The 25,678-nt window shown below is 43.6% G+C and overlaps 1 protein-coding gene across 2 annotated transcripts in view; it reads right to left on the bottom strand.

Annotated features, from left to right (window-relative positions):
* Positions 1–8,887: 8,887 nt before the first annotated feature.
* The window catches only part of LARP4B (La ribonucleoprotein 4B), an 88,381-nt gene continuing 71,590 nt past the window's right edge, over positions 8,888–25,678 (bottom strand). For both annotated transcript variants that reach the window (XM_084872353.1, XM_084872352.1), the window contains 5 exons: positions 25,558–25,603; positions 19,616–19,777; positions 13,974–14,098; positions 13,792–13,891; positions 8,888–12,264 (listed from right to left, as the gene is read on the bottom strand). In XM_084872353.1, the coding sequence (XP_084728479.1) occupies positions 11,992–12,264; positions 13,792–13,891; positions 13,974–14,098; positions 19,616–19,777; positions 25,558–25,603 (706 nt within the window). In that variant the 3' untranslated portion in view covers positions 8,888–11,991. The remainder of the gene's footprint in view (positions 12,265–13,791; positions 13,892–13,973; positions 14,099–19,615; positions 19,778–25,557; positions 25,604–25,678) is intronic.

The following is a 25,678-nucleotide window of genomic DNA, read 5'->3' as shown; positions in this document are numbered from 1 at the left end:
ATATGCAAATCAATAAATGTGATACACCACATTAACAGAATGAAGGATAAAAATCATATGGTCATCTCAATAGATGCAAAAGAAGCATTTGACAAAATACAGTATCCATTCATGATAAAAACTCTCAGCAAAGTGGGCATAGAGGAAATGTACCTCAACATAATAAAGGCCATATGTGACAAGCCCACAGCCAGCATTATACTCAACAATGAAAAGCTGAGAGCTTTTCCGCTAAATTCAGGAAAAAGACAAGAATGCTCACTTTTACCCAAACCCAGTACTGGAAGTCCTGGCCACAACAATTAGAGAAGAAAAAGAACGAAAAGGCATCCAATTGGAAAAGAAGTATAACTTTTTATTTACACATAACATGATACTATATATAGAAAACCTTAAAGACTACACACACACACAAAAAAAAAAAACTGTTAGAATTAATAAATGAATTCAGTAAAGTTGCAGGACATAAAATCAATATACAAATATCAGGTTTGTTTCTATACACTAACAAAAACTATCACAAAGAGAAACTAAGGAGAAAATCTCACTTATAAATGCACCAAATAAAATACTTAGGAACAAATTTAACAAAAGAGGTATAACACCTGTACACTGAGAATTATATGACATTGATGAGAAGAAATGAAGATACAAATAAATGAAAAGACATTTCATATTAATTGATGGGAAAAATGTATATTGTTTAAATATCCATACTATCCAAAGCAATCTACAGATTCATTACAATCCCTATCAAAATTCCAATGGAGTTTTTCACAGAAATAGAACAAACAGTCCTAAAATTTGTATGATACCACAAAGACCCCAAATTGCCAAAGCAACGTTGAGAAAGAAGAACAAAGTTGTAGGCATCACACTCCCTGATTTAAAACTTTATTACAAAGTTAGGGTAATTAAAACAGTATGGTATTGACATTAAAAAAAAAAATACACTGATCAATGGAACAGAAGAGAGTCCAGAGCCAAGAATATACAACAGGGAAAGAAAGGCGATTTTAATAAAAGGTGTTGGGAAACTGGAGAGCCAAATGTACAAGAATGAAAGTGGGCCCGAGCCCGTTTGGCTCAGTGGATAAAGCGTCGGCCTGCGGACTGAAGGGTCCCAGATTCAATTCTGGTCAAGGCCATGTACACCATGGTTGCGGGCACATCCCCAGTAGGAGGTGTGCAGGAGGCAGCTGATTGATGTTTCTAACTCTCTATCTCTCTCTCCCTTCCTCTCTGTAAAAAATCAATAAAATATATATTATAAAAAAAAGAATGAAAGTGGACAAAATGAAAGTACACAAAATTAACTCAGAATGGATCAAGGACTTGAAAGTAAGATCTGAAACCATAAAATTTCTAGAAGAAAACAAACAGTTAAGTTCACTGACCATGCTTTTGGCAATGATTTTTTGGATGTTTGCCAACAGTAAGGGCAACAAAACCTAACATAAACAAATGGGACTACAGAAATCTAAAACGCTTCTACACAGCAAATGAAACCATCAAGGAACTGAAAAGGTGACCTATGGAATAAGAAAAAAGATTTGCAAATTATACATCCGATAAGGGCTTAATGTACAAAATATAGAAAGAACTCAGCCAACTCAATAGCAAGGAAAAAATTATTTAAAATGGGTAGAGAAACTAAATAGATACTCTTTTTTCAAAGAAGAAAAATGGCCAACAGGTACATGACAAGATACTCAACATCACTAATCTAGTCATCAGGGAAATGGAAGTTCACACCACATTGAGGTATCACCTCAGACCTGCCAGAATGCCTATTATAAAAAAGACAAGAAATAAAAAATGTTGGTGAGGATGTGAAGAAAAGAGAACTGTTGTGCACTGTTGGTGGAATTGCAAATTGGTGCAGCCATTATGGAAACAGTATGGAGGTTAAACTGAATTACCATGTGACCCAGCAATTCCACTTCTGGGTACTTATCTGAAGAAATACAGAACATTAATTCAAGAAGATATATGCTTCTCTATGTTCATTGCAGCATTATTTACAACAGCCAAAATATGGAAATAACCTAGGTATCTATCAATGGATGAATGGATAAAGAATTTGTGATATATAATCATAATGGAAAATTATTTAGCTATAAAAAGAAGGAAATCTTGCCATTTGTGGCAATATGAATAGAGCTTGAGGGTCGTATGCTAAGTGAAATAGGTCAGGCAGAGGAAGACAGAGATGCTGTGTGGTCTCAATTATATGTGGACTCTAAAAAAAAAACACAACCACCCTAAACTCATAGATAAAGAGAACAAATTGGTGGTTGTCAGAGGTAGGGGTAGAGGGTGGGTAAAATGGGTGAAGGCGATAAAAATAAAGTAACTTTAGAGATGTCATGTTCAACAATGCTATGTAGTAGTCCCCCATTATCCACATTCTCAGACCCCCCAGTGAATGCCTGAAATCACGACAGTGCTGAACTCCATAGCTACTGCTTTTTCCTGCACATGCATACACTTCACTGGCCTCTCTGTGGCATATCTGAGCTGCCAGCATCACTAGTCTTGTGTTTGGGGCCATTACTAAGTGAAATCAGGGTTACCTAAACTCGAACACTGTGACAACATGACAATCAATTTCATGGCTGGGGTGGCTACTAAGTGACTAAGGGGCAGGGAACGTATGCAGTGTGGATATACTAGACACAAGGATGATTCGCGTCCATGAGAGATGTAGCAGGAAGGTGCAAGAATTCATCAAGCTACTCAGAACAATGCACAATTTAAAACTTATGAATTGGTTATTTCTAGAGTTTTCAGTTTAACATTTTTGGACTACAGTTGACCATGGTAACTGAAGCCACAGAGGTTGAAATCTCCCATAAGGGGCACTATTGTATTGAATACAGTAAGTCTTCACTTAATGTAATTGAAGTAGGTTCTTGGAAACTGACTTTAAGTGAAAAGACTTGTTAGGAAACCAGTTTTGCCCTATAAAAGCGATTTTAAACCTTTTTTATTTCATGGCACATATAAACTAATTACTACAATTTTGTGGCACACTAAAATATTTATAATAATAAAAGTGTAATATGCTAATTAGACTGGACGCCCTTCCAGACAAGCCTGGGCTGTGAGGGAAGCCCGGGTCCCGGGTGCCAGAAGGAAGCCGGCGCCAGCTGCTGGGAGAAGGCCTACTCTTGCATGAATTTCGTGCATCAGGCCTCTAGTATATTATATTTTTAGCTGATCTGACCAAAAAAAAAAAAAAAAATAGGTATATTTTGATTCATTCACATCAGATGGCTATGGTTTGCTATTGTCATTTTTTAAAAAATTTGACAATGTAAGGGAAAAGAAGTCAGTGCCCCTAATAGTCAGGTATTGCATGTTTTAAAAATTCTCACGACACACTGGTTGAAAATTGCTGCCCTGGGAGAATTGATATAAACAAGAGGTAAGCTCCTACTTATGACATATTTCTGATCACAAAAATATCAAATTTCTGAATAAAGACTCTCAAAACTTCTAATATTAAACATTGAAAGAGCCAAGACCGGTTTGGCTCAATGGATAGAGAATCGGCTTGGGGACTGAAGGGACCCGGGTTCGATTCCGGTCAAGGGCATGTACCTTGGTTGCGGGCATATCCCCAGTAGGGGGTGTGCAAGAGGCAGCTGATCGATGACTCTCTCATCGATGTTTCTAGCTTTCTATCTCTCTCCCTTCCTCTCTGTACAAAATCAATAAAATATATTAAAAAAAAAAACATTGAAAGAAATGTAGCTGCACATACATTTAAGAAAAATGAATTAAAACAAGTTAGATTATTATTTTCCAGCCTGTTTATCCCAGTTGTCAGGGAGGCTGAAGCCTCTCCTGGCAGCGCAGGGCACAAGGGACCCACCCTCACAGGACACCTTGCAAGGCAGGGCCACTCACACCCACCCTCAGATGGGGACACTGTGGACACGACATTCGCCTCACGTGCACATCTTTGGGACTTGAGAGGAAACCGAGGTCCCCAGAGAAACCCCACAGACATGGGGAAAGTCTGCAAACCTCACAGACAGCAGCCCCGCCAGGAAGCAGTATTTTTTCCTCATCAGTGTTACAATAAAACATTGAACAAAACAATGTTATTTAAGGTTCTGCTGTTTTTGAAAGTTGCTAAGAGAGTAAATCTTCATTATCACACACAAAATTTGTTAACTGTGATATGATGGAAGTTACCTAGACTTATGGTGACTGTTTCACAATATACACAAATATCAATGTTGATGTCAATTATATCTCAACTTGAAGAAAGGAACCCTTTAGTTCCCCCTTAGGAAACATGACCTCAGGGACCAGCCTCACACGACAGTCACACAGCCATCTCCCGTTATTTTCCTCTTTAATTCTCCCTTTTCAGACTGACTCACCACGCTTTGCATCCAAGTCTGAGGATCAGGGCTGGACCTACCCCAGCTGCCCTCAACCCTAGAGTTCCCAGGATCATGCCACCCTGTGGTCCTCATCCCCGAGGCCAGGCCACCACTGGGGGTGCTCCAGAGCTGTTGTGGCCGGCCAGGGTGTGATTCGCCAAGTCCTCAGAAGTACTGTTTGCCCAGAGATGGCCCCGTACCTGCTGGCAATGGCGTCTGTGTCACTGGGAGCCAGAACTCCAGGTCTCACAAGACACTGGCCAGGCTCAGCAACAGGGAGGCTGATAGCCCTGGGTCCACCAGTCCGTGGGGAGCTGATTTCTCATTGACTGTTCAACCCAGCTGGCCTGGAACCTCCAGGATCCTAGGGAGCTAGCCTGGGGAGCTGCTGTGAGAGGCCTGCACGTGGTGTGAGCCTTCATGCAGGGAAAGGAAGGGTGAGGACACGGAACTGTCAGCAGAGCTGCAGGCACAGGAGGAGCAGCCTGCCAAGAAGCCTGCAGGGTCCCCTGCACCGGACTGAGTGCACCAGGCTCCTGGGCAACTCGGTGCCTGGTGATCCTCGTGCTTCCGGCATGGAGCTCCTCTGTAATAGGCAACACTGCGGAGGGCACAGGAAGCCTGTGTGCGCGCCTGCGCGTGTGTAAAGGTGTGTATGTGCATGTGTGTACATGTGTGTGCACGCATGTGCAGGCACCACAGCTATCTCGGACAGACTTGGCTGGGTCACATACATCATTAATGACATGGTGCTGGACAATAAACCTGAAAGCCTGTCACAGGCCGGAGCCACTATCTCAGCATCAGGACCAGGTGAGGTTCTGGAAACTGAGCTCCCACAAGGGCTCTGGGTGATCCCATGAGTCTGAAGGTGCAGAACGCAGGGCGGGAACCTCCAACGATGACGCCCAGCACTACACACAACCCTACTGAGAAAGTAGGACTATCTGTGGTCCTTGGGCTGGGCGGAGCCGGGCCCAGGCTGGCCAGGGCAGAACCAGGGCAGGATGGCTCCTTGGAAGACGGCTGTGGCTGCAACAGCTTGGCTTCACGGTCCCACCCACTAGCATAACAAGTATGAAAAATAGAAGTATGTTTTAAATACTTAAACATTCATTTTTAAAAGTGGATTTTTTTTTTTTTTCATTTAAGGGCTTTTTAAACGTTTTCAGGCTTTGGAGAAACAGCACTAAGCAAAATGGACACCTCCTCCCTCTCCCGCCCCCAAATTCACTGTGACCTGAAGAAGTGTGTATTTGCAGGGCAGCCAGCAGACAGCAAACAAGACCCAGAAACCTCCTATTTGACAGTGATGCGGACTGTGAGGAAAACAGCAGGAAGGGCAGGCAGGTAGAAGTTAATCAGTGGTCAGGAGGCTGGATGCACACAGATCACCAGTGTGAGGGATGCAGGGCCCACTGAGTCTGAGGGCTCTTCAGGTCATCCAGGTCACGCCAAGAGCTGGACTGCGGTGCCCTGTGAGAAAGGACAGGAGGGCCAAGCAAAAAAGTGGCACTTACTGCATTGATCCAAAGGAGGCAGCTCATGTCCTGATTTCCTGATGTGGGATGGCAGAGAGAGCAGTGAAGGGTGAGTCCTAGGTTTGAGTCCAAGGAGTGGACTGATAGGGCTGTCACCGCCTGAAGGGAGATTGTTGAGGGAGCGTCAGAAATTCGGCCATATTGCCTTTTAGGAGCCCATCCAGTTACGGTAAACTGACAGTTTAAGGTCTGGGGAACCTGAAACTTTGGTGGCTTTAAGCCTGAAGGTGTCGGTGTGTGGGACAATACAGGTCTTGTCACTGGACTGCTCAAAACTTTGAGTGGATTTATGAGACACCATAGTGGGCAGAGCCACTCTTCAGACATTGGGGAGACAGGGAATTTGGGCCAAAAGCAAGTTAACAAATTAGATGAGATGCAAATAAGATAGGAATGAGAGAGGAGCCTTGGGATGGGCTCACAGACAGGCTCTGTGAAGGGCCAACATGTGGACAGGAAGAGCAGTCATGTGACAGGAAGAGCAGTCAAGCCAGAGGAGGGAGAAGGGTTCCAAGCTAGGGAAACATAGAGTGGAGCAGCTGGGTGTGATGAGCAGCTGGAGACAAAGTGCAGGGATTAAGGGCCAACCAGCAGCAGCCCTGAAATTGGGCACCTCACTGGCTAGTGACCTGGAGCCTATGCTGTTTGGACTTCATTTTGCATCAGGGATCAGTCATAGGGTTTGTCGGGACACTGAGGAGGACCCCTCTGGTTGTGTCAGTGGACTGGAGGCCAGCTAAGAAGCTTTCAAGAGGTGATGATGGCTAAGTAAGACAACAGGAGGCACGGGGTGTCGTGTCTTATGAACGTAGAGGTGGTGACAGGAGTGTTGGATTAGACATAGGGAGGAAGAAATGGTTACTCCAGCTGTTGAATGGAATAACTGGTTCCAGCTGAGATGGTGTGTTGTGCAAGAAACAAAGGATCTACCTGGAATGTGGAAAGACTGAGATATTGATTAAATTCAGGTGGCCACACCACACAAATGTGATACACAAGCCTGGGGCCTGAGGGGCTGCTTTCAGTGGGCAGGCTGGCGGCTGCCTCCTTTCCTAACAGAGTGAGTCCCAACCTGTCTGGGGCCCCAACCTCCTTGGCCTACTCCAGACCTAAATGGTCTGAAAGCAATCACTGGTTCAAGAATAGACACAGGTCCCCACTCTGGCCAATGAAATGTGCAATTTACTACTGGTTTGGCCTAATTCCTAAATGCCACGGAATATCCTTTTCCGCCCTAGATATTAACATGGCTCCTGCAGCATCCTGTTCTGAGGATGAAGCTGACCCTGAGGTGGCAGGACAAAGCGACAGAAAGGGCACAGATCCCTGGGGACATCCTGAGTTTCCTCTTCAGTGACATGATTGTTGCTGATCCCCAGGTAGGCTCAGATTTCAGGTGCTGTGGAATCACCCACATTCCATGAAGTGTCAAGTTATGGACCTGCAGGAGATTGCCCTATAAGGTGCAGATATAGACAAGAGGACATGCCTCCCTGCTGGCCCCAAGAGAAATGCAGAGGTGAACAGCAGAGTATGAGCCCCCAACCCCCATAAAAAGGCCCAGAGCAGCCCAGGCACAGGCCTGTGAGCAAGTGCAGTCTTACCAAGCCCGCAGCAGCCCAAATCCCCATGTATGAATGTCATTTTAAGCCACTGAGTTTTGGTGTGGCTATGCTGAAATAGCAATTAACATATCACCCTATTTCTTCCGAATTTCTTAGGCCAGTGCTGCGCATGGAGAGTGCAAACTCAATAAATATTTCATTAATTTGACAAATACTTATTGAGCATTTACTATGTCACAGTGTACAAAGGACAGGGGACACAATGGTGATCTAGATGGGCCTAATTTCTGCCTTCTCAGAGCACATTTTGTTATCATTGTGATGAGTTCTACAAAGGAAATACTTATGAACACAGAATAATGGGTAAATGGTATTCTGTGGTGTCAGCAAGGAAACAGAACATAGAATGAGAGCCAAGTAAAGATGCATGCATATGTGGGAATTCTGTAACAAGAGTGGCTTTACACATCAGTGGAGAAATAAGGAACTAATTAGTGATACAGGAAAAAGAAACTTTCCATATGATGGAAAAATGAAGTTGGGTTCTTACCTCAGACCATACACACACATACAGATCAATGAACTCCAGATGGACTAAAGACATAAAAATATATAAAAAAAAGACTGACTCTGAAGTGAGGAAAGATTTCATAAACAAGACCAAGATGCTTGAACCTAAAGGAGAAGATTGATACATTTACATAATTAAAAAACTGTAAAATAAGAAATACTCTAAATAAAGTTAAGAAAACTGGTACATACTAACACATAAATAGACAAAGAATAGCGAGAACAGATAAGAAATACCAAGTCAATAAGAAAAAGATAACCTAGTAGAAAAATGAAAAAGAATATGAACAGGCAATTTGTGAAAGAAAATTGGTCAGTTAACATCTAATCGACTGTCCACTAAAGTAATAATATACTTAGAATTTTCATCTACCTTCAGCTTTTTACTAGTGTTGGTATCACCACTGTTTAAGCATAGACCAATTACATAGTTTGAAAACCACACAACCACAACATCAACTCTGAGTGACTTTTGAACACAATTCATGAGACATGGCCCTTCAACACAAGAAACAAAATAGGGATATTTACTTTTGTGGTAAACCTTGGGCTTAATGAACAGTTTCCTCATGAAACTTGATTTCAATGCTAGCTCTGAATACCTTCAAACAGTAAGCCGACTGGAGAACCCTCAAGCTGCAGATCACTCACACGTGTGCAAAGAATAAGAAGCCTTTATAAATTAAAATACCAAGTTGGAAGAAACTTGTATTTCATTCTCATGTACACAGATGGGAATTCAGAAAAAGTTATTTTTAAAAAGATACACTCTTAAAGAATATTTTAATGTTTTAAAAAATCAAAAGAAAAATTGAACAGTGCCTAAATCTTTATTTTTCATAACCTACATTTTTTTCAAATTAGACAGTTTTACACTGAATGACACAAAAGGAAACTTAAATTACCAATAGTTACATATAAGCTTGATTCCAGTCTTAATGAAAATAGAACAAAAATAAAAATCCTCAAGAAAGCTCCTGTTTTGTGAACTGGCAGCTGTTGGCTCTCCTTCAGTCTTCGATTGTCTGCTGCTTTCTGTGTAACCCCTACCGACAGCTCACACCCTCCTCACCTGCTTACCTTGTGAGAAACAACCTGCAGCGCTCTGACTATAGCTAGTGACCGCTGGTGATGAGCCCACAGGGGAGGGCCTGATCAGAAACATCATGACACTAACTCTTTAAGAAGCAACTATAATACTTGAAATTCATGTCTGCAGAAATGGGGTCAGATTCCTGTATTTCCAAAGTATCATCAACACACGATTGTACAAGTTAAAATGTCATTTGTGATCGTTGTATCTCTGATTCTATACCTCAAAATACTGCTGGGGAAAAAGTTACATTTTAAAAAATGTACAAAGCCATATACTACTAGCCATTTGCATCACAGCTTCCTGTTGTGCCAACTCTCATTCTTTCCTATGTAGAAAATCTAAAGGATAGTATCAGGAAGGTTTTTAGGACATTATATAGTTATTTGGCATATCACTTTGCTTAATTAAAAAGGATGTTATAAAAATCCATCAGAGCAATGTTTCAATTTTGGATGCCACAGACTGGCTGTGGGAGCAGTCACTGCAGCGCACGCCTCACCACACTGTGACTGGTCAGTGACCACCTTCATCCTACACGCAGCTGCTGAGCTCTCCACTCACCAGCAGGCACTGCCTCACAGAAAGGCTTTGTAATCATATCATTTGGGGATGACCGTGGTTGCCTCCTCCAGCAAAGATCACAACACTAAGAAGTTCTAAGCTTGGAACTTGCCTTTCCGATGGTCTTTATGAGACTCATTAGTTTGGGCAGAAGAGGTCAGTTATTTCTGATTTTTTCATCAGCTATCAGGCAACCACAAAGAAATAATTTCCATGTTCCTTTTACAGGCATTTGCACAGTATTAGCACTGCGGTGTACTTCTAGGTGTATAAAGGATGCTGGCTGCTCTGAGGAGGGTGTTTTCCTCCGGCAAGGTAATCAGGCTGGGCTATCTGTGATTTTCAGTAGTAGATTATTTTTCACTTCCCTTGAAGATACTGCCAGTTTCTGCTTTCTACATTACACTTCAAAAACCCTTTCACGCCAACTATGATTAACACATATTTACATACTTTTAGGAAGAGCATGGACACATCCAAAGGCTTTCATGAGACTGTTCACTTCCCTCTGCAGTAGCAAAGCAGCAGAATCAGCTCAACACACCAGTTTAAAAGGGAAGAAAAACCTCAACAAATTAAAATAATATTCAAACCACAACATTTAGTTTATCTACATCCAGCTCAATAGCAACATTTATAATATATCAATAATTTTTATCAGATTTTTCTCTTTAGGGTACCTTTTTAATATGTTCTGATTATTTACAACTGTACAAGCAAAGCACACACTCCCAAGTGCACATATTTAATACAGTATCGACTATTTGCATTTACAGAATTTTTCAACAATCTGAAAAAAGATCAACTGTGTAAGATCTTCAAAGTATATTACAAACATGACGGCTAGTTCTCGTACTCCAGTACGTTCACTCAGTAAAACTAGCGCCAGTAGATCCCACATCACTGAGTAACTGCAATCCACTCACGCCAACCCAGGGGCCGGTCTCCGGGAACTCTACGCTGTCTTATACAAAAGTTAAGGCAAATTCATTTTCAAGTTTAAATAAAATTCAAGTCTTTAAATATTTGATGGAAATAACTTTTTTTAAAAAAACCAAAAACCCTCAGTCTTGTTAAATAACATTTTGTGGAATAAACTTGTATGGTTACATTTAGCAGGAAAGACTCTTAGTTTACTGCCTGCTGCTTAGAATACTTAAAGAAAAATTTAGGCATTTTAAAAGAAAATAATTTATATTTAACTTTATTATAAACTGCTAGCTTTAGTGCATGCGGGTTCAGAGTGCAGCACTTCCAGAAGGGAATCAGTGAGACCCTCATCTTGGAGGTAAAGAGAGAGGGAATTCTATCCTCCACCACCACAGGGCACCACAAACACATTCTCTCACGATTAAATAATGTCCAGTCCGTGTGCCGATGCGGGGGTACAGGGAGACGCCCATGGAAGCGGGCTAACGTGGGGGAGACTTGGGAGCCCGCTGGGCTTCAGGCCCTCCCACCAGCTCATGGGAACAAAACACCACCAGGGTCCAATGTCATGGTAACATGTCAGTGGGGCAACAAAGTTTATGTGTTCATTTAAGTTCTATTCACAATGTGCTTTGAATTTATCTTACATAATAGCCACTGAGACTGGAGTGAGAAGCTGGTTACTTGCTTGCAGTGCATCGAAACTCAAGGTTTTAGGCTCTCAGGGGTTCTCTGCAGATTCATTCTGCCCAGTAGATAAAAAATGGACTGTACTTTTTACAAAAAGCTAGGATCACTTGTTAGGATTCTGAATGAGTCCATGGCCCAGGCCAGTGTGTGGTACCCTCTGACCCATCCCCCCTCCAGGTTACACCCACAGCCCTAGGCTTCGCCCGTTTGCCTGTTAGTCTGACATCCTTAGAGATATGTACTTGCTAACCAGTTATTTTAAAAAATAAAGTAGCACAGTTCCGCTTAATTTAGAAAAACTCACTATTTATAGCTTGCATTCATAGCCACATGGAGGCTTAATAAAAATATCAATTTGTTAGGATAAATGCATTTTCTATCCTGAAAAAAATCAGACTTATGCATCACCTCCAATTAAGCACCAACCTAAAATAAGGTTTATATTAATTAAATCCTGAAAAATAGATTTTTTCAAGAGGGGGGGGAACATCTGACTGAGAAGAAAAATAACTTGCAGGCATCTCATGGGCCTTGTCTACACGGCAAGCTCCTAACCAGCGGCTCATTCTCGGTACCGAGTGGGACAGTGCTTAGTTGTGGTGACCTCAGCTCCTCACAGCCCTCCCTGATCTCGGCGCTCACTGAGGGGACCTGGGAGGGGAGCTCTGTTCTCTGTATGAATGCTTCCCTGCAGGCGGGGGTGAGGGCCGGCGGCCTGGTGGCCTTCTCTGGTCACTGGGTAGTCCTTGGTTGGACTTGGGGGCAGGGAGCTCTCTCTCCACCAGCTTCTTTTCTTCCTTCCCACAACCAACAGTGTTTGGCTTTTGTTCTTTTGGGGGTGGCAATGGGGAGGACGAAGGCTCTCTACTTGTCCTCTGGCAAATCTCGGCGTAGCTGGGTTTTCGCAGTTCCTGGGAAAAGACACAGCTCTGGGATTAATTACATGCAGAACATGACATCTCATTTCCAGGGGCAACAGGTGAAATACTGTTCTTCCAAGGTAAGAAACTTTTTTTTTTGCCCTGGTCAGTGTTACTCAATGATCAGAGAATTGGCCTGTGGACTGATGGCCTGGCCACAGGCTCAATTCCCAGTCAAAGTCACATACCTGGGTTTCAGGTTTGATCTCTGGCCCCAGTTGGGGTGGAAACAATCAATATGTGTCTCTCTTATATCAATGTTTCTCTCTCCCCCACCCTCCTTCAGAAAGTCAATGGGAAAAACATCCTTAGGTGAGGATTTAAAAAAAAAATGTTTTCAACTGTAACCAATTCCCACATTCAAAAATATTTTTATTTTTAAAGATGCCATAAATTTTAAAAATGTAGTTTCCCCTGCAGCACAACTTTTCCACTAAGAAACTCTAGAAATATCTTATAAAAATAGGCAAAACTAGGAAAGGCATTGATGTGTAAAATGCTGACTGAACTCCTTCCAACTTAAAGCATTCTTGAGCCACATGAGGCCTCAGAGGAGGCCTAAGAAAACCAGGTGCCCCCAGAAGACATGAACAGCACCAGCTTTCTCTGCCCCTGCTTCCTATAAATCAGGGGTCTTCAAACTACGGCCCGCGGGCCACATGCGGCCCGCAGAGGAGTCTGATCCGGCCCGCCAGGTTTTTTGGGCAGTGAGCGCAGCCAAGGTGTTACAGTAGGAATTAGTAGTTCATATAGTCCGGCCCTCCAGCTCTCTGAGGGACCGTGATCTGGCCCCCACTTTAAAAAGTTTGAGGACCCCTGCATGATAGTCCAGCTTACAAATGGACATCAGAATTGTCTTTAAAATTTTTGCATTCATTTCTAACTATAGAAGACTGATGGTGTGGGTTTAGAAAAGAAGAGTTAAAAACTTGGGGGGGGGAAGTTAGCAGGTTTTCAAGTAAGTGGGAGCATTAAGGCTAAGTAACCAAAGAATAGTTAAAATTATTTGTTAAATAAATCATGTTAACTTGAAAATAATTTTAACCTAAAAAAAAAAGTCTTTTCTTTAAGGAGTCAAAATAGTGGACAGTATGGGTTTAACTCCTTAATCTAAATGACAAAGCTCACCAAGACCAAACTTGAGGAAACACAAAACAGAACAGAATATGCTGGATCCACCTGGAGGGAAAGGAAAGGAAGCAGGGGTGGGCTGGGCGTGATAGGCAGGGCCAGGTGCCTCTGTGTTCTCAGTGCCCGTGAGCAATAGCCACAGTCAGATGGAGCATGTATCCTATGGGAACAGGATCTGGAGTTTTGAGGCAAGGACAAGCCCCCTCAACTGACACTAGAGAGCCCAGGGCAGTGGTGACAAGAAATAAGCAATTAGCACATATCCAAGGAATCCTGCACAAGAAGCACGCTGCACATAGCAGTAAAATTCCACCAAATTAGACTGCTGACAATGAGCTGATCTGAAAAGGAGCTGCTTTCCTCCGGCCCCGTGCCCCTAGCACCTACCGTGGTGGTGCCGTTCACCTGCACCGATTTACTGGCGGTGGTGGAAGTAAGTCTGTCTGCACTTGGGGCTTCCCTCGGCTTCTCCACCACCTTGGGGTCCCTGTGAAAAGAGCATCCAACACATGAGTCACAGATAACAGTAATCCCAGTGGGTAAGGAGGAGGCAGCAGGATTATACTTACTCGGGCAGGTGGGCGGGGGAAGGGGTTCGTTCATGGGCCACGGACAAGGTGCAGGGAACTGGCTCTGAGGGCTCTCTGCAGGTTGCTGTGGGAAGAGTGCTCGTGCCTGCATCTGCATTGAGGCTCTGAAAACCATTGGAGTTAGAGTTTACAGTTAGATAGAGAAGCATGGGCCACATCTCTCATCTACAACACACCAGCCCGACTGACTCACAGCTGCCCAGTACCTATTCCTGACAGATAGGTACTGGCAGGCAATCAGAAAAGGAAAGAGACCAAATCTGTCCTCCTAGCTTGTTTTATCTGCCAGCTTGTTTTCTCTAATGAACAAATATCAAAAACACCTATTCATCTCCAACACCATCATTCATTCAGAACTACCCGAAAGCTGGATGAATGGAAGTCCTACAACTAGAGAAGTAAAGAAGAAAGCACACTGAGACTGGTAGGAGGGGAGGACCGGGTAGGTGACACCCAAGTGTGCAGTTTATGTAATCAGGAAGGCCTGTGGAGGCTGCCCATAAGGAGCAGGGGGTCCTAACCCCAAACCAGACTTCCAGTCCAGATTTCCAGACCTGGGAAGAGAAGTCCCCCTAACTTTCAGTTGTAAAAATCAACAGAGATTGTGGCTGAGGGCCATGGAGGCTGCTGGACACACAGGTCCAGCACATGAACTTACTCAGACTCTGAACTCCAGCATCAGGCATTTTGGGGGAATCCAGACACATACGGGGAGAACTGAATTATCTGGCATTGGGGCAGGAACTGGGGGCAGCCTTCTCCCAGACATGGGTGCTCACAGGGGTCACTCTTCCTGTGCTGAGACCTCCCTTATCACAGAACTGACTGGCAGCCATATCTGAGTCTCCATCAGCCTGGTGCACAATGTTCACTCCACTCTGGTGATTCCCTGAGACCCCACCCCATCCAATTTGCAGCCTCACCTAAGCTTGTTTGCAGCTGCTTTTCCATATGAATGGCCTGTCCTGGCTCAGGCTTCAGACTTTCATAAAATTCCTCAAACAAGCTGCAGCTGGTGTCAGCATACCTCGAAGTATCAACAGAAGGCCCAAAACCCAGCACTAGCATCAGCCTGACTTACTTCACAGCTGGGCCTCACCTTGGCACTTCTAAACCCGATAGAATTAGCAGCCATCTGCAGATCTCTCTATAGCTCCTGTGAGATAGGCCCAGAGCCAGTGCACCTGGTGAAAAGCTTCAGCCCACACCAGATTACAACTCTACTCATCCACAAGCAAAATACTCAAGGGGCAGACTTGCTTCATAGGGGGATTCTCCTGCACAGCAGCTCTCCCACCGTAGTTGCAGCTGGTCCTCACAGCCAATTGGCATGGAGGTCAATTCCTCCCAGTGATGCCAAAAGCAATTAAAGCTCAACTTCAAGACTGTGCACACAGCCCACACAAAGGCGCACCTAGAGTGCTCAGCTCAGGTGACTGGGGAGGCTGAGTTACTGGGCCCTACAGGACACCCACTATATAAGGCCACTCCACCAATTCTAGGAGACATAGCAGCTCTACCTAATACACAGAAACAAATACAGGAAAACAGCCAAAATGCAGAAACAAAGAAATAGGTCACAAATGAAAGAAAGCAAACTACTAGATTCAGAGTTCAAAACCACGGTTATAATGTTACTCAAAGATCTATTTAGAGCTTCAAAGGACTTAGTGAGACTTTCAAGGACCTTATGAGAACATCAAAGACATGAAAAAGGACCAGTCAGAAATTAAGTATACACTAACTGAAATAAAAAATAATGTACAGGGATTAAATAGTAAAGATTCCGAGAATCAAATCAACGATTTGAAATATGAGGAACCAAAAACATCCCATTAGAAAAGAAAAAAGAATCCAAAAATATGAAGATAGTTTCTGGCACAACTTCAAGCATAGCAACATTCGCATTATGGGGGTTCCAGAAGAAAAGAGAGCGCAAAATACTGAAAACCTATTTGAAGAAATAATGACAGAAAACTTCCTCTTCCTGGTGAAAGAAATAAATTTATAAGCCCAGGAAGTGCACAGAGTCCCAAACAAGAGGAACCCAAAGAAGTCCATACCAAGACAAATCATACTTAAAATGACAGAGTTAAGCACAAAGAATCTTAAAAGTAGCAAAAGAAATGCTGTTAGTTACCTACAAGGAAGCACCCATAGGACTGTCAGGTGATTTCTCAACAGAAACTATGCAGGCCAGAAGGGAGAGGCAAGAAATATTCAAAGTGATGAATAACAAGGACATATAACCAAAATTATTCTACCCAGCAAAGCTATCATTTAGAACTCAAGGCCAAATAAAGAACTTCAAAGACAAGAAAAAGCGAAAGGAGTTTATTGCCATCAACTAGTATTAAATGAAATGTTGCACAGTATTCTTTAAGAAAATGATCAAAAATATGAATAAAATGGCAATAAATATGTATCTATCAACAATTGAATACAGCCCTGACCAGTTTGGCTCAGTGGATAGAGCATTGGCCTGCAGACTGAAGGGTCCCAGGTTCGATTCCGGTCAAGGGCATGTGCCTTGGTTTCGGGGCACATCCCTAGTAGGGAGTGTTCAAGAGGCAGCTGATCGATGTTTCTCTCTCATCAATGTTTCTAACTCTCTATCCCTCTCCCTTCCTCTCTATAAAAAAAAAAAATCAATAAAATATATATATTAAAAAAAACAACAAAAAAAACCCCCAAAAAACCAATTATATACATATCTAAAAACCAAAATAAATGAACAAGAAACCCAACAAACAAAATAAACTTGTGAGAAAAACAGAATCAGAGGCGCAGAAACATGGAACAGACTGAGGAAAGGGGGGAGGGAAAGCAAGAAGAGATTAACCAAAGATTTTATATGCAATATATATTACCCATGGACACAGACAATAGGGTGGTAAAGGCCTGGGACAGGGCAGGAGCAAGGTGGAGGGGGGGCAATGGTGGGAAAGAAGAGGGACATCTGCCGAAACCGGTTTGGCTCAGTGGATAGAGCGTCGGTCTGCGGACTGAAAGGACCCAGGTTCGATTCGGGTCAAGGGCATGAACATTGGTTGCGGGTACATCCCCGGTAGGGGGTGTGTAGGAGGCAGCTGGTCGATGTTTCTCTCTCATCGATGTTTCTAGCTCTCTATCTCTTTCCCTTCCTCTCTGTAAAATATCAATAATATTAATATATATTTAAAATAAAAAAATAAAAAAATAAAAACTGCCTACTAAACCTGTAGTTAAAAAAAAAAAAGGGACATCTGTAATACTTTCAACAATAAAGATTTGAAAAATAAGAAAAAAAATTTTAAAAGAAAAAATAAAATAACAACACAAAAACAATCCCAGGGAGTGATGTTAATTTTCTCAATTAACAGGGAAATAAACTGAACTCAGAACTTTTAAATTAATCATCCAAGATCTCCAACCATTGACACCCACCCCACCCCTGTACACAGTGACAGCTCATACATGCTGTCTTCTTCATGATGTGCAATTAACAAAGGCAGGAGAGTAAATAAATATTTGGAAGGACAATTAAGTGTAAAAAGACATTTCCTAAAATTGTACTTTTCAAAATAAACAAAAGGTTCAGAAGTAAACTAAACAGAAAAGTGCTGAGGGAGATGAATAAAACAGCAACATCTATATCTCTTTGTCCCTAGCAGGTCTCCCTGAAAACCATCATCTTTTATTACTTTGTATTCAAGGTTGTTTGAAATGTGGGAAAGGGAAATACCTCCTTTTTTGAAAAATATGTTACCAAGGATCTTTTGATCCTGATACGCTAGAGCACATGTGTCAAACACAAGGCCCGAGGGCCAAATCCAGCCCGCCAGGCCTTGCAATGTGGCCCGCACCGCGCTGTCATCACTGCACTCCACTGTCAGTTTATGACATTGTCAGTTTATGACTGTTCAGTAAACCATTCGGCCCGCTATTTAGGCTGGATTTTAGATTTTGGCCCCTTCTCTGATTGAGTTCGACACCCCTACGCTAGAGTGTAAGGAATCAGAATGTGATCAGCACCTCAAATGTGAGGCCTTCCTCAAGCCCCTGCACAGTTGCTACGTCCCCTCACCACCAGCTTTGAATCTCAAGTGTCACAGAGATAGAAAAAACTATTGTAGGAGCTCCCAAAAGAAGCAGAGATGCAGGCTCTCACCTGGCCATGGAATCAGGCTCTGACTTTTTTAAAGTAGCAATTCTTTCTTCTAAAGAAATCTTATACAGAAACTTAAATATAAGAAGTAATAATTGCCTTAACCAGTTTGGCTCAGTGGATAGAGCCTATTTGAAGATATTATATATATATGATATATATATGATATATATATATATATATGATATATATATATGATATATATATATATATATATTTTTTTTTAAATAAAGAAGTAATAATTGATAGGCCAGCTTGCTCTGTCCACCACTGGGGGGAGTAAAGTCAGTCTGAAACTAGACCACAATCTTTAAAATGCACTCGATCTATGAGGCACTTAGAACTCAGAAATTACTATTTAAAAGTTTAGAATAATGCGTCTGGATAGTGTGGCACAGTGGACTGAGCATTGTCCCATGGACCAAGAGGTCCCGGCTCTATTCTTGGTCAGGGCACCTGCCCAGGTTGTGGGCTCGATCCCCAGTAGGGGGCATGCAGGAGGCAGCTGTTTTCTATCTCTCGCTTTCTCTTCCTCTGTATCCAAAAATCAATAAAAACATGTATTTTTTTAAAGTTTAGAATAATGCACAAGATATGCCAAGTTTAATAGGTGATTGATGTTATAACCTTAAAGGTTAAAAACAGGAGCAGTAATTACATACCAGCATAAAGAGGACTGAAAAGTGGCTATAAATCCCATGTAAGCCTCAGCCTGGTGACTGATGGGCTTCAAAGTTGCATTTGGATAGTCTAGATTCGGCCTTCTCCAATCCGGGATGGGGGGAGGAGAGTGGATAGGGGGCAGGGTGTTCTGATGCCTAACATCTGGGAGTGATATGGAATGGGTTTCCATTAGAAAAATACATAGGGGGATTACTCCTGGCAGCAGCACAAATCTCTCTGTACCTCATTAACTATAGCAGATCCCAGAAGGAGTGCTGGAAAAGAATTCCGTGTGACTTCAGTAGCGCAAGCTGATTCCTGGGATCATAATCATGTAGGACTGAAAGCAGCCTGTCTGGAGCCTACAGAGCTCATCAAAAGCCACCAGTATTAAAGTTATTTCAGGCTTCTTGCTATTCGTGTAGTTTACTAAAAATTATATTACTCCTGGTATAATCCAGGTTGTTCTGTTTTATTCTTCTGGCTGGTAAATAAAGGCAGGTCCTGAATAGCAATAATAAAAATGCAATCTGAATTTCTGGGTGAGAGGAAGTATCTAAACTGCACACGGTGGCACAAGTTTCTCTCTTGAACCTTGGCAGACTGGGAACTAAGAGGTAGGCTCCCGTCCTGGGTTCAGCTTTGACTCTACCATTCAAAATTTGTGTGGCCTCTGAAAACCCTTTACCCTCTCTGGACCTTCTCTGTCTGTGAAAAAAATTGTGTGTGTAAAGAGCTCAGCCCAGTGCCTGTTAGGAAATCAATGCTTAGTAAATGCTAGCAACAATTAAGCTTGTGACATGTATCTTACCCTGTCCTTTGATCCTAGCAGCAAGCTAGACAGCCTGTTTTCAAACAAGTCCTCAGTCTTCAAGTGGCCTGCTGCCCCAGGCAGCGGGGGAAAGTTAGACAGCCCCAATTCAAAACTCGGGGATGGAGGTTTTGGTGGCGTTGGAGATTGGGTCTGACTCCTCTGAAAGAGAACAACACCACAAAGTTGCACAAGTGTAGACAGCACAGTGCTAAGAAACACACCAGAATAGTAAGACAATAATCTGTTCTCTAATCTTCTGATTTCCACATATGTCTGAAAACACAAATATAATCTGACCACAACAACACTTTGTCACCTAATCAAAGGTCACTTAGTAGGTCAAGTCACTTAGAAGGCAACTTCCATCATCGAGAGCATAGCTGTAAAGCTAAGCCCTCAAAGGCAACTGCTGTGCCGAGCTGCTTCTCTATGACCAAGACCCTTTGGTCCCTGGTACAGTGGACCAACACAGACCCTGCAAGACACAGGTAAGCTGCAAAGTGATAGCTATGAACAAGGAAGACTCTGTGGAACAAGTGGGCCCCACTGTCAAAAATCAGAGTAGCCTGAGTCTAGCCATTAACCTATTCATCTCCAGACAAATTTTGTGTTATGAAATAGTGTGTAATTTAGGTCATAAAGGATAGTAAAAAAAAAAAAAAGACTCTTCCAACTATCTACAACTTATGTATGGAAGATTTCCATTGAAGTAAAAAAATGATTTAACAACAACAAAAAGGGGGGGAGGGTGTTCAGTTATCCTATATCATAAAGGCTAATATGCAAATTGACCGAACAGTGGAAAGACCAGTTGCTATGATGCGCACTGACCACCGGGGGGCAGACACTCAATGTAGGAGCTTCCCCTGGTGGTCAGTGTGCTTCTAAAGAGGGAGCACTACTCTGCCAGAAGCCAGGCTCACACCTGGTGAGCACAGCGGCAGCAGTAAGGATGTCCGACTGACAGCTCCCAGACTGCGAGAGGATGCAGGCTGAGCTGAGGGACACCACACACACACACCCAAGTACATGAATTTCCACCGGGCCTCTAGTCTGAAAATAAACTTATAGAAACACTGCATTTTTAAATCCCTAAGTAAAAATATGGTATTAAGAGATTATCACATTCCTTACTTCAAGAAAGTAAATTCAGCAGAATAATATCCAAGTGTAAATCATCAACCCAAGCTCTCAGAAAAAAGGCAGTGATATAATTTTATTGAAAAACTACAATCAACCTGTTTTAATAAGGCAGAAGTAATTTTGTAGGTGTTCAAGTCCTTGGTTGAAGGCAAAAAGGAACAGAAAGGAAATGAAGTTTCTACTTAGGTGGTATTTTTTTGAATGTTAGCCACTTTAAGTGGATGCATTGCTCTCATCGGGCTCACTTAACTGTGAAGGGCTGATACTCCCCTAGAAACTTATACTAACAGGAAGGTCATTTCCTCCAGAAGCAGAATCTGGAGAAAGTCTGTTAGAACTCAAGTGAGAGCAGGTTAAGGATGACATGGATATGAGGTGGCAGCAATCCCATGCCTCCTCTGGGCAGCCTGCCAGCCACTCTCCTTCATTACAGTGCAGGCACTGAGTAGAGCCTCACTCTGCTCAGTCAGGAGCCCTTAGAGTAGAGCTTGCACTAACTAACAGGAACCATGATGGTCTCTGTAATTCAACAAATCTGGAAGGCTATGCATAGACACCATGATCTCAAAGCAATTTTCAAGTTTTCTTTTATATATCTTCGTGTTTTCAGAAGATAAGCATTTCTGAGGAGAAAGACTTCACAAAATTTTACTACATCTCAATTTTTAGGGACAAAGAGACAGGCAACAACTGCCCAGACACAAGAGTACACAATCATAGGACCTACTGATGGGATTTGCTCTTGAAGGTGTCTAACATTTTGTAGCATCTGATGGGCTTTAGGTGAGGTATGAATGCTGCCCCAGTCCTATGGGTTTGGTCGGGCCAACGCTCACCTGTATGATATGTTTCTAGATTTTTGAAATCATCAGACTGTGCAACAACAGGTGCAACCTCTTTAGTAAGTATAACTGTGTTATGTACCTGGGCTTCTATGTGGTTCCCAAGTATGAACATGTGAATGAAGAACATGGAACAAAATGAAACAGAAATGGCAACGAGAGAAAATTACACCTTTTTAGGTGACATAGTGAGTGAGCAATGGGAGAAAATCATGTAAGATAACTAGATTCTGAAGAGATTCAGATACTAATCTTGCTAAATATTATAGCAGGGATGGGGAACCTTTTTCTGCCAAGTGCCATTTAGATATTTGTAATATTACTAGAGGCCTAGTGCAGAAAATTCATGCACAAGTACAGTTCCTAGACCTGGCCTGTGATCAGGGCCACCTTCCCTGGCTGATGGCAGTAAGCCCACCCACCCTTGGTTTCCCGTTCACCATTGGGAAACCAGAGCCTGCCAGCAGGGGGAACAAACCGAGAGGTTGGCCATTCCCACCTGCTTGCTGGCCCTGTTCCCTTGGCCTGGTGCCACCAGTATCCAGGCAACCCATCCCCAGTTCCTGATAGTGACAGAGCCTGCCATGCAGGGGAAGGAACCAAGAAGTTGCCCGGCAGGTCCTAATCAGGCAATCAGGGCCTGTGGACAGCACCTGTGTTGAGTGTCTGCCCCCTGGTGGTCAGTGAACGTCATAGCAACTGGTTATTCCAACATTTGGTTGATTTGCATATTACCCATTTATTATATAGGATTCAAAGGCCATACAACATGATAAACTTAAAAATTAGTTCCTATATTTGGTCAAACATTTTATTAATGCACCCCTAATGTCTTGGCAGAGCCTTATATATTCCCTACCTCTGCATTACAGGAATCATTAATTCCAACTGAAATCAGCTGATATAAAGTGCCTCACCAAAGGGTTCGCTAAAAACTAGACTAAAACAGCTATGCATAGAATTATGAAAATTATGATTTATTTGCACTTTCTAAGTTCCAAAGAAAACACATCTTCTGTAGTGGGAAAGTACTTATTTGATGACTCAGGGGACTGAACCAATAATTTTCCTATCTTTGCCAAGTGTGGAGTTTTTCTATACCTGCAAGTCCAGGAAATACTTTTCCTTCCCTCGTGTCTTCCTGCAAACTGCCTGAATAATCTCCATGACGTGTGTAGAAATGCACCATATTAGCACTCAACAAAGTTCAGTAGAGAACTACACATAGGCTGAACTGTCATCACCCAAGAAGACAGAACCCCGCCTCACATGCCCATCACTCACATAAACCTACCACCATAAGTTACAGCAGAGACAATAATGCCTTCTGCATAATGTTTTGAAGGAAAAAGATGAGTGAAGTATTTTCTACATGGGAAAAGTTTATTCTGTTTATCAAACTGAACAAACCAGTTACTTTAAATTATAATATACTAGTGGCCTGGTGCACGAAATTCATGCATGGTGGTGATGGGGGTGTTCCTCAGCCCTGCACCCTCTCCAATCTGGGACCCTACTGCTGGTTTACAGGGATCAGGCCTAAACCAGCAGTCGGACATCCCTCTTGTAATCCGGGACTGCTGGCTCCTAACCACTTGCCTGCCTGCCTGCCTGCCTGATTGCCCCTAACCACTCTGCCTGCCAGCCTGCTCATCCCCAAATACCCCCCTGTCAGCCTGCTCACTCCAAACTTCCCCCTGTGCCAGTGTGCCCGCCCCCAACTGCCTCCCCTGCTGGCCTGTTCACCCCTAACTACTCCCTCTGCTGGCCAGCTTGCCCCTACCTTCCCTCCTCACTGACTTGTTCGCCCCCAACTGCACCCCTGCTGGCCTGATCATCTCCAACTGACCCCCACTGACAGCCTGCTTGCCCCCAACTGGCCCCCCCCTGCTGGTCTGCTTACCCCCAATGGCCCCGCCCCCCACCAGCCTGATCACCCACAACTGCTGTCCCATCCTGGCCTGATCACCCACAACTGTCCTCACCTCTTGGCTTCTAACCGCCTCTACCTAGGCCCCGCCACTGTGGCTTTGTCCAGAAGAATGTCTGGAAGGTCTCCTGGAAGATCTCCCAGTCTAATTAGCATATTAGCCTTTTATTATGTATAGAGGCCTGATGCACAAGTGGGGACCGGCTGGTTTGCCCTGAAGGGTGTCCCAGATCAGGGTGGGTGTCTCACTGGGGTCCCTGGCCGGCTTGGGTGAGGGGATGAGGAACATTTCAGGCTGGCCACAGCCCCTTCAGAATGGGGGGGTCCCGCTTGGGTGCCTGGCCAGCCTGGGTGAGGGGCTGATGGCTGTTTGCAGGTTGGCCATGGTCCCAGAGACCCAAGCTCCCAGGCCCTCCTTTTATTCTTTTTCCCTTCCAGCGCCTACTTGAGCTAAGGCCAGGGCAGACTTGAAGGAGGTATCTGGGATTTATCCTATCTAATAAAGGGGTAATATGCAAATTGACCATATTTCCACTACACCACAAGCCATGCATACCAGCCAATCAGGAATGAGTATGCAAATTAACCCAACCAAGATGGCTGTGGCCATGGAGTTTGCAGCAAGCGGGAGGCTTAGGTTTCCCCGGCAATGAAGGAAACCAAGTTTCCCTGCTGCCCTGGCCAGCCCAGGCCTACACTCAAGGCTACAAAGTTTAAATTATAGATGATAAATCCCAGATACCAGGGCCTCCGCTTGGGTCTCTAGGGTGCGTGGCCAGCCTGCAAATCACCTCAGGCCCCTCACCCAGGCCACTCCACGCCCCAAGGAAACCCCCACTGACCTGGAACACCCTCAGGGCAAATAAGATGGCCCCCATCTGTGCACCAGGCCTCTATTCTATCTAATAAAAGAGTAATATGCAAATTGACCATCATTCCAACACACAAGATGGCTGCCCCCATGTGGTCAAAGATGGCCTCAACAAGATGGACAACAGAGGAGGGCAGTGGGAGGGACCAGGTCTGCAAGAGAGGGCAGTTGGGGGCGATCAAGCCTGCAGGGGAAGGCAGTTAGGGGTGACCAGGCCAGCAGAGGAGGGAAGTTGGGGGTGACTGGGCCTGCAGGGAGGGGAAGTTGGGGGGTAGGGGGGCCAACCCAGGCCTGTAGGGGAGAGCAGTTGGTGGAGATCAGGCCTGCAGGGGAGGGCAGTTAGGGGCAATCAGGCTGGGAGGGAGCAGTTAGGCATCAATCAGGCTGGCAGGGGAGTGGTTAGGGAGTCATCAGGCTGGCAGGCAGAAGTGGTTACGGCAATCAGGAAGGCAGGCAGGTGAGCAGTTGGGAGCCAGCAGTCCTGTATTGTGAGAGGGATGTCCAACTGTCAGGATTGGAGAGAATGCAGGCTGGGCTAAGGGACCCCCCCTTACCCCCATGCACAAATTTCATGCTCCGGGACTCTAGTTTATAACTGAAACTTTGTAGCCTTGAGTGGAGGCCAGGGACGGCCAGGGTGGGTGAGAAGCTTGGCTTCCTCCATGGTAGGAGGAAGGTGATAAAAGAAGGTGAAGAGAGTAGCCCAAGCCTCCTGCTCTCTCCAGCTCCGTGGCCACTGCCATCTTTGATGGGTCAATTTGCATGCTCACTCTGATTGGTTGGTGGGCGTAGCGGAGGTATGGTCAATTTGCATGTTTCTCTTTTATTAGATAGTAAACGATACACAAAGACTCATGTAAACACCAGCAGATAGACTACATCATGTGCATAATATGTTCTGGCTATACCTACTGCACAATACATATGTGCACCTTATAATATCTCAGAAAACTAACCACCACCTTCTCCCCATTAAAGCATCAAAAATATCAGCTATCACTTCATGAATATCACATAAAAAAACAACTTCTTTTAAAATGCTTATTACATCTTAATATTATTCTTAAATGTAACTGTAATTACATTTCATGCTTGCTTAATATAAGTTAGATGTAAATATCTTGCAAAAATAATACAAGCTTGATGTACTCACTGTAAACTTTTCCTCCCTTTTCTTCCGGTAACCAAAGGAATTTTTCCTAGAGGAGAGAAAAGCAAAACAGTTAATTTTTCCCACTTTGGAGATTTTTTTATTGTTGACACTATTACACGTC

This window comes from Pipistrellus hanaki (genome assembly GCF_964339955.1).
Source record: "Pipistrellus hanaki genome assembly, chromosome: 1".
Lineage (NCBI taxonomy): Eukaryota > Metazoa > Chordata > Mammalia > Chiroptera > Vespertilionidae > Pipistrellus > Pipistrellus hanaki.
This window is presented reverse-complemented; position numbering and strand designations above follow the sequence as displayed.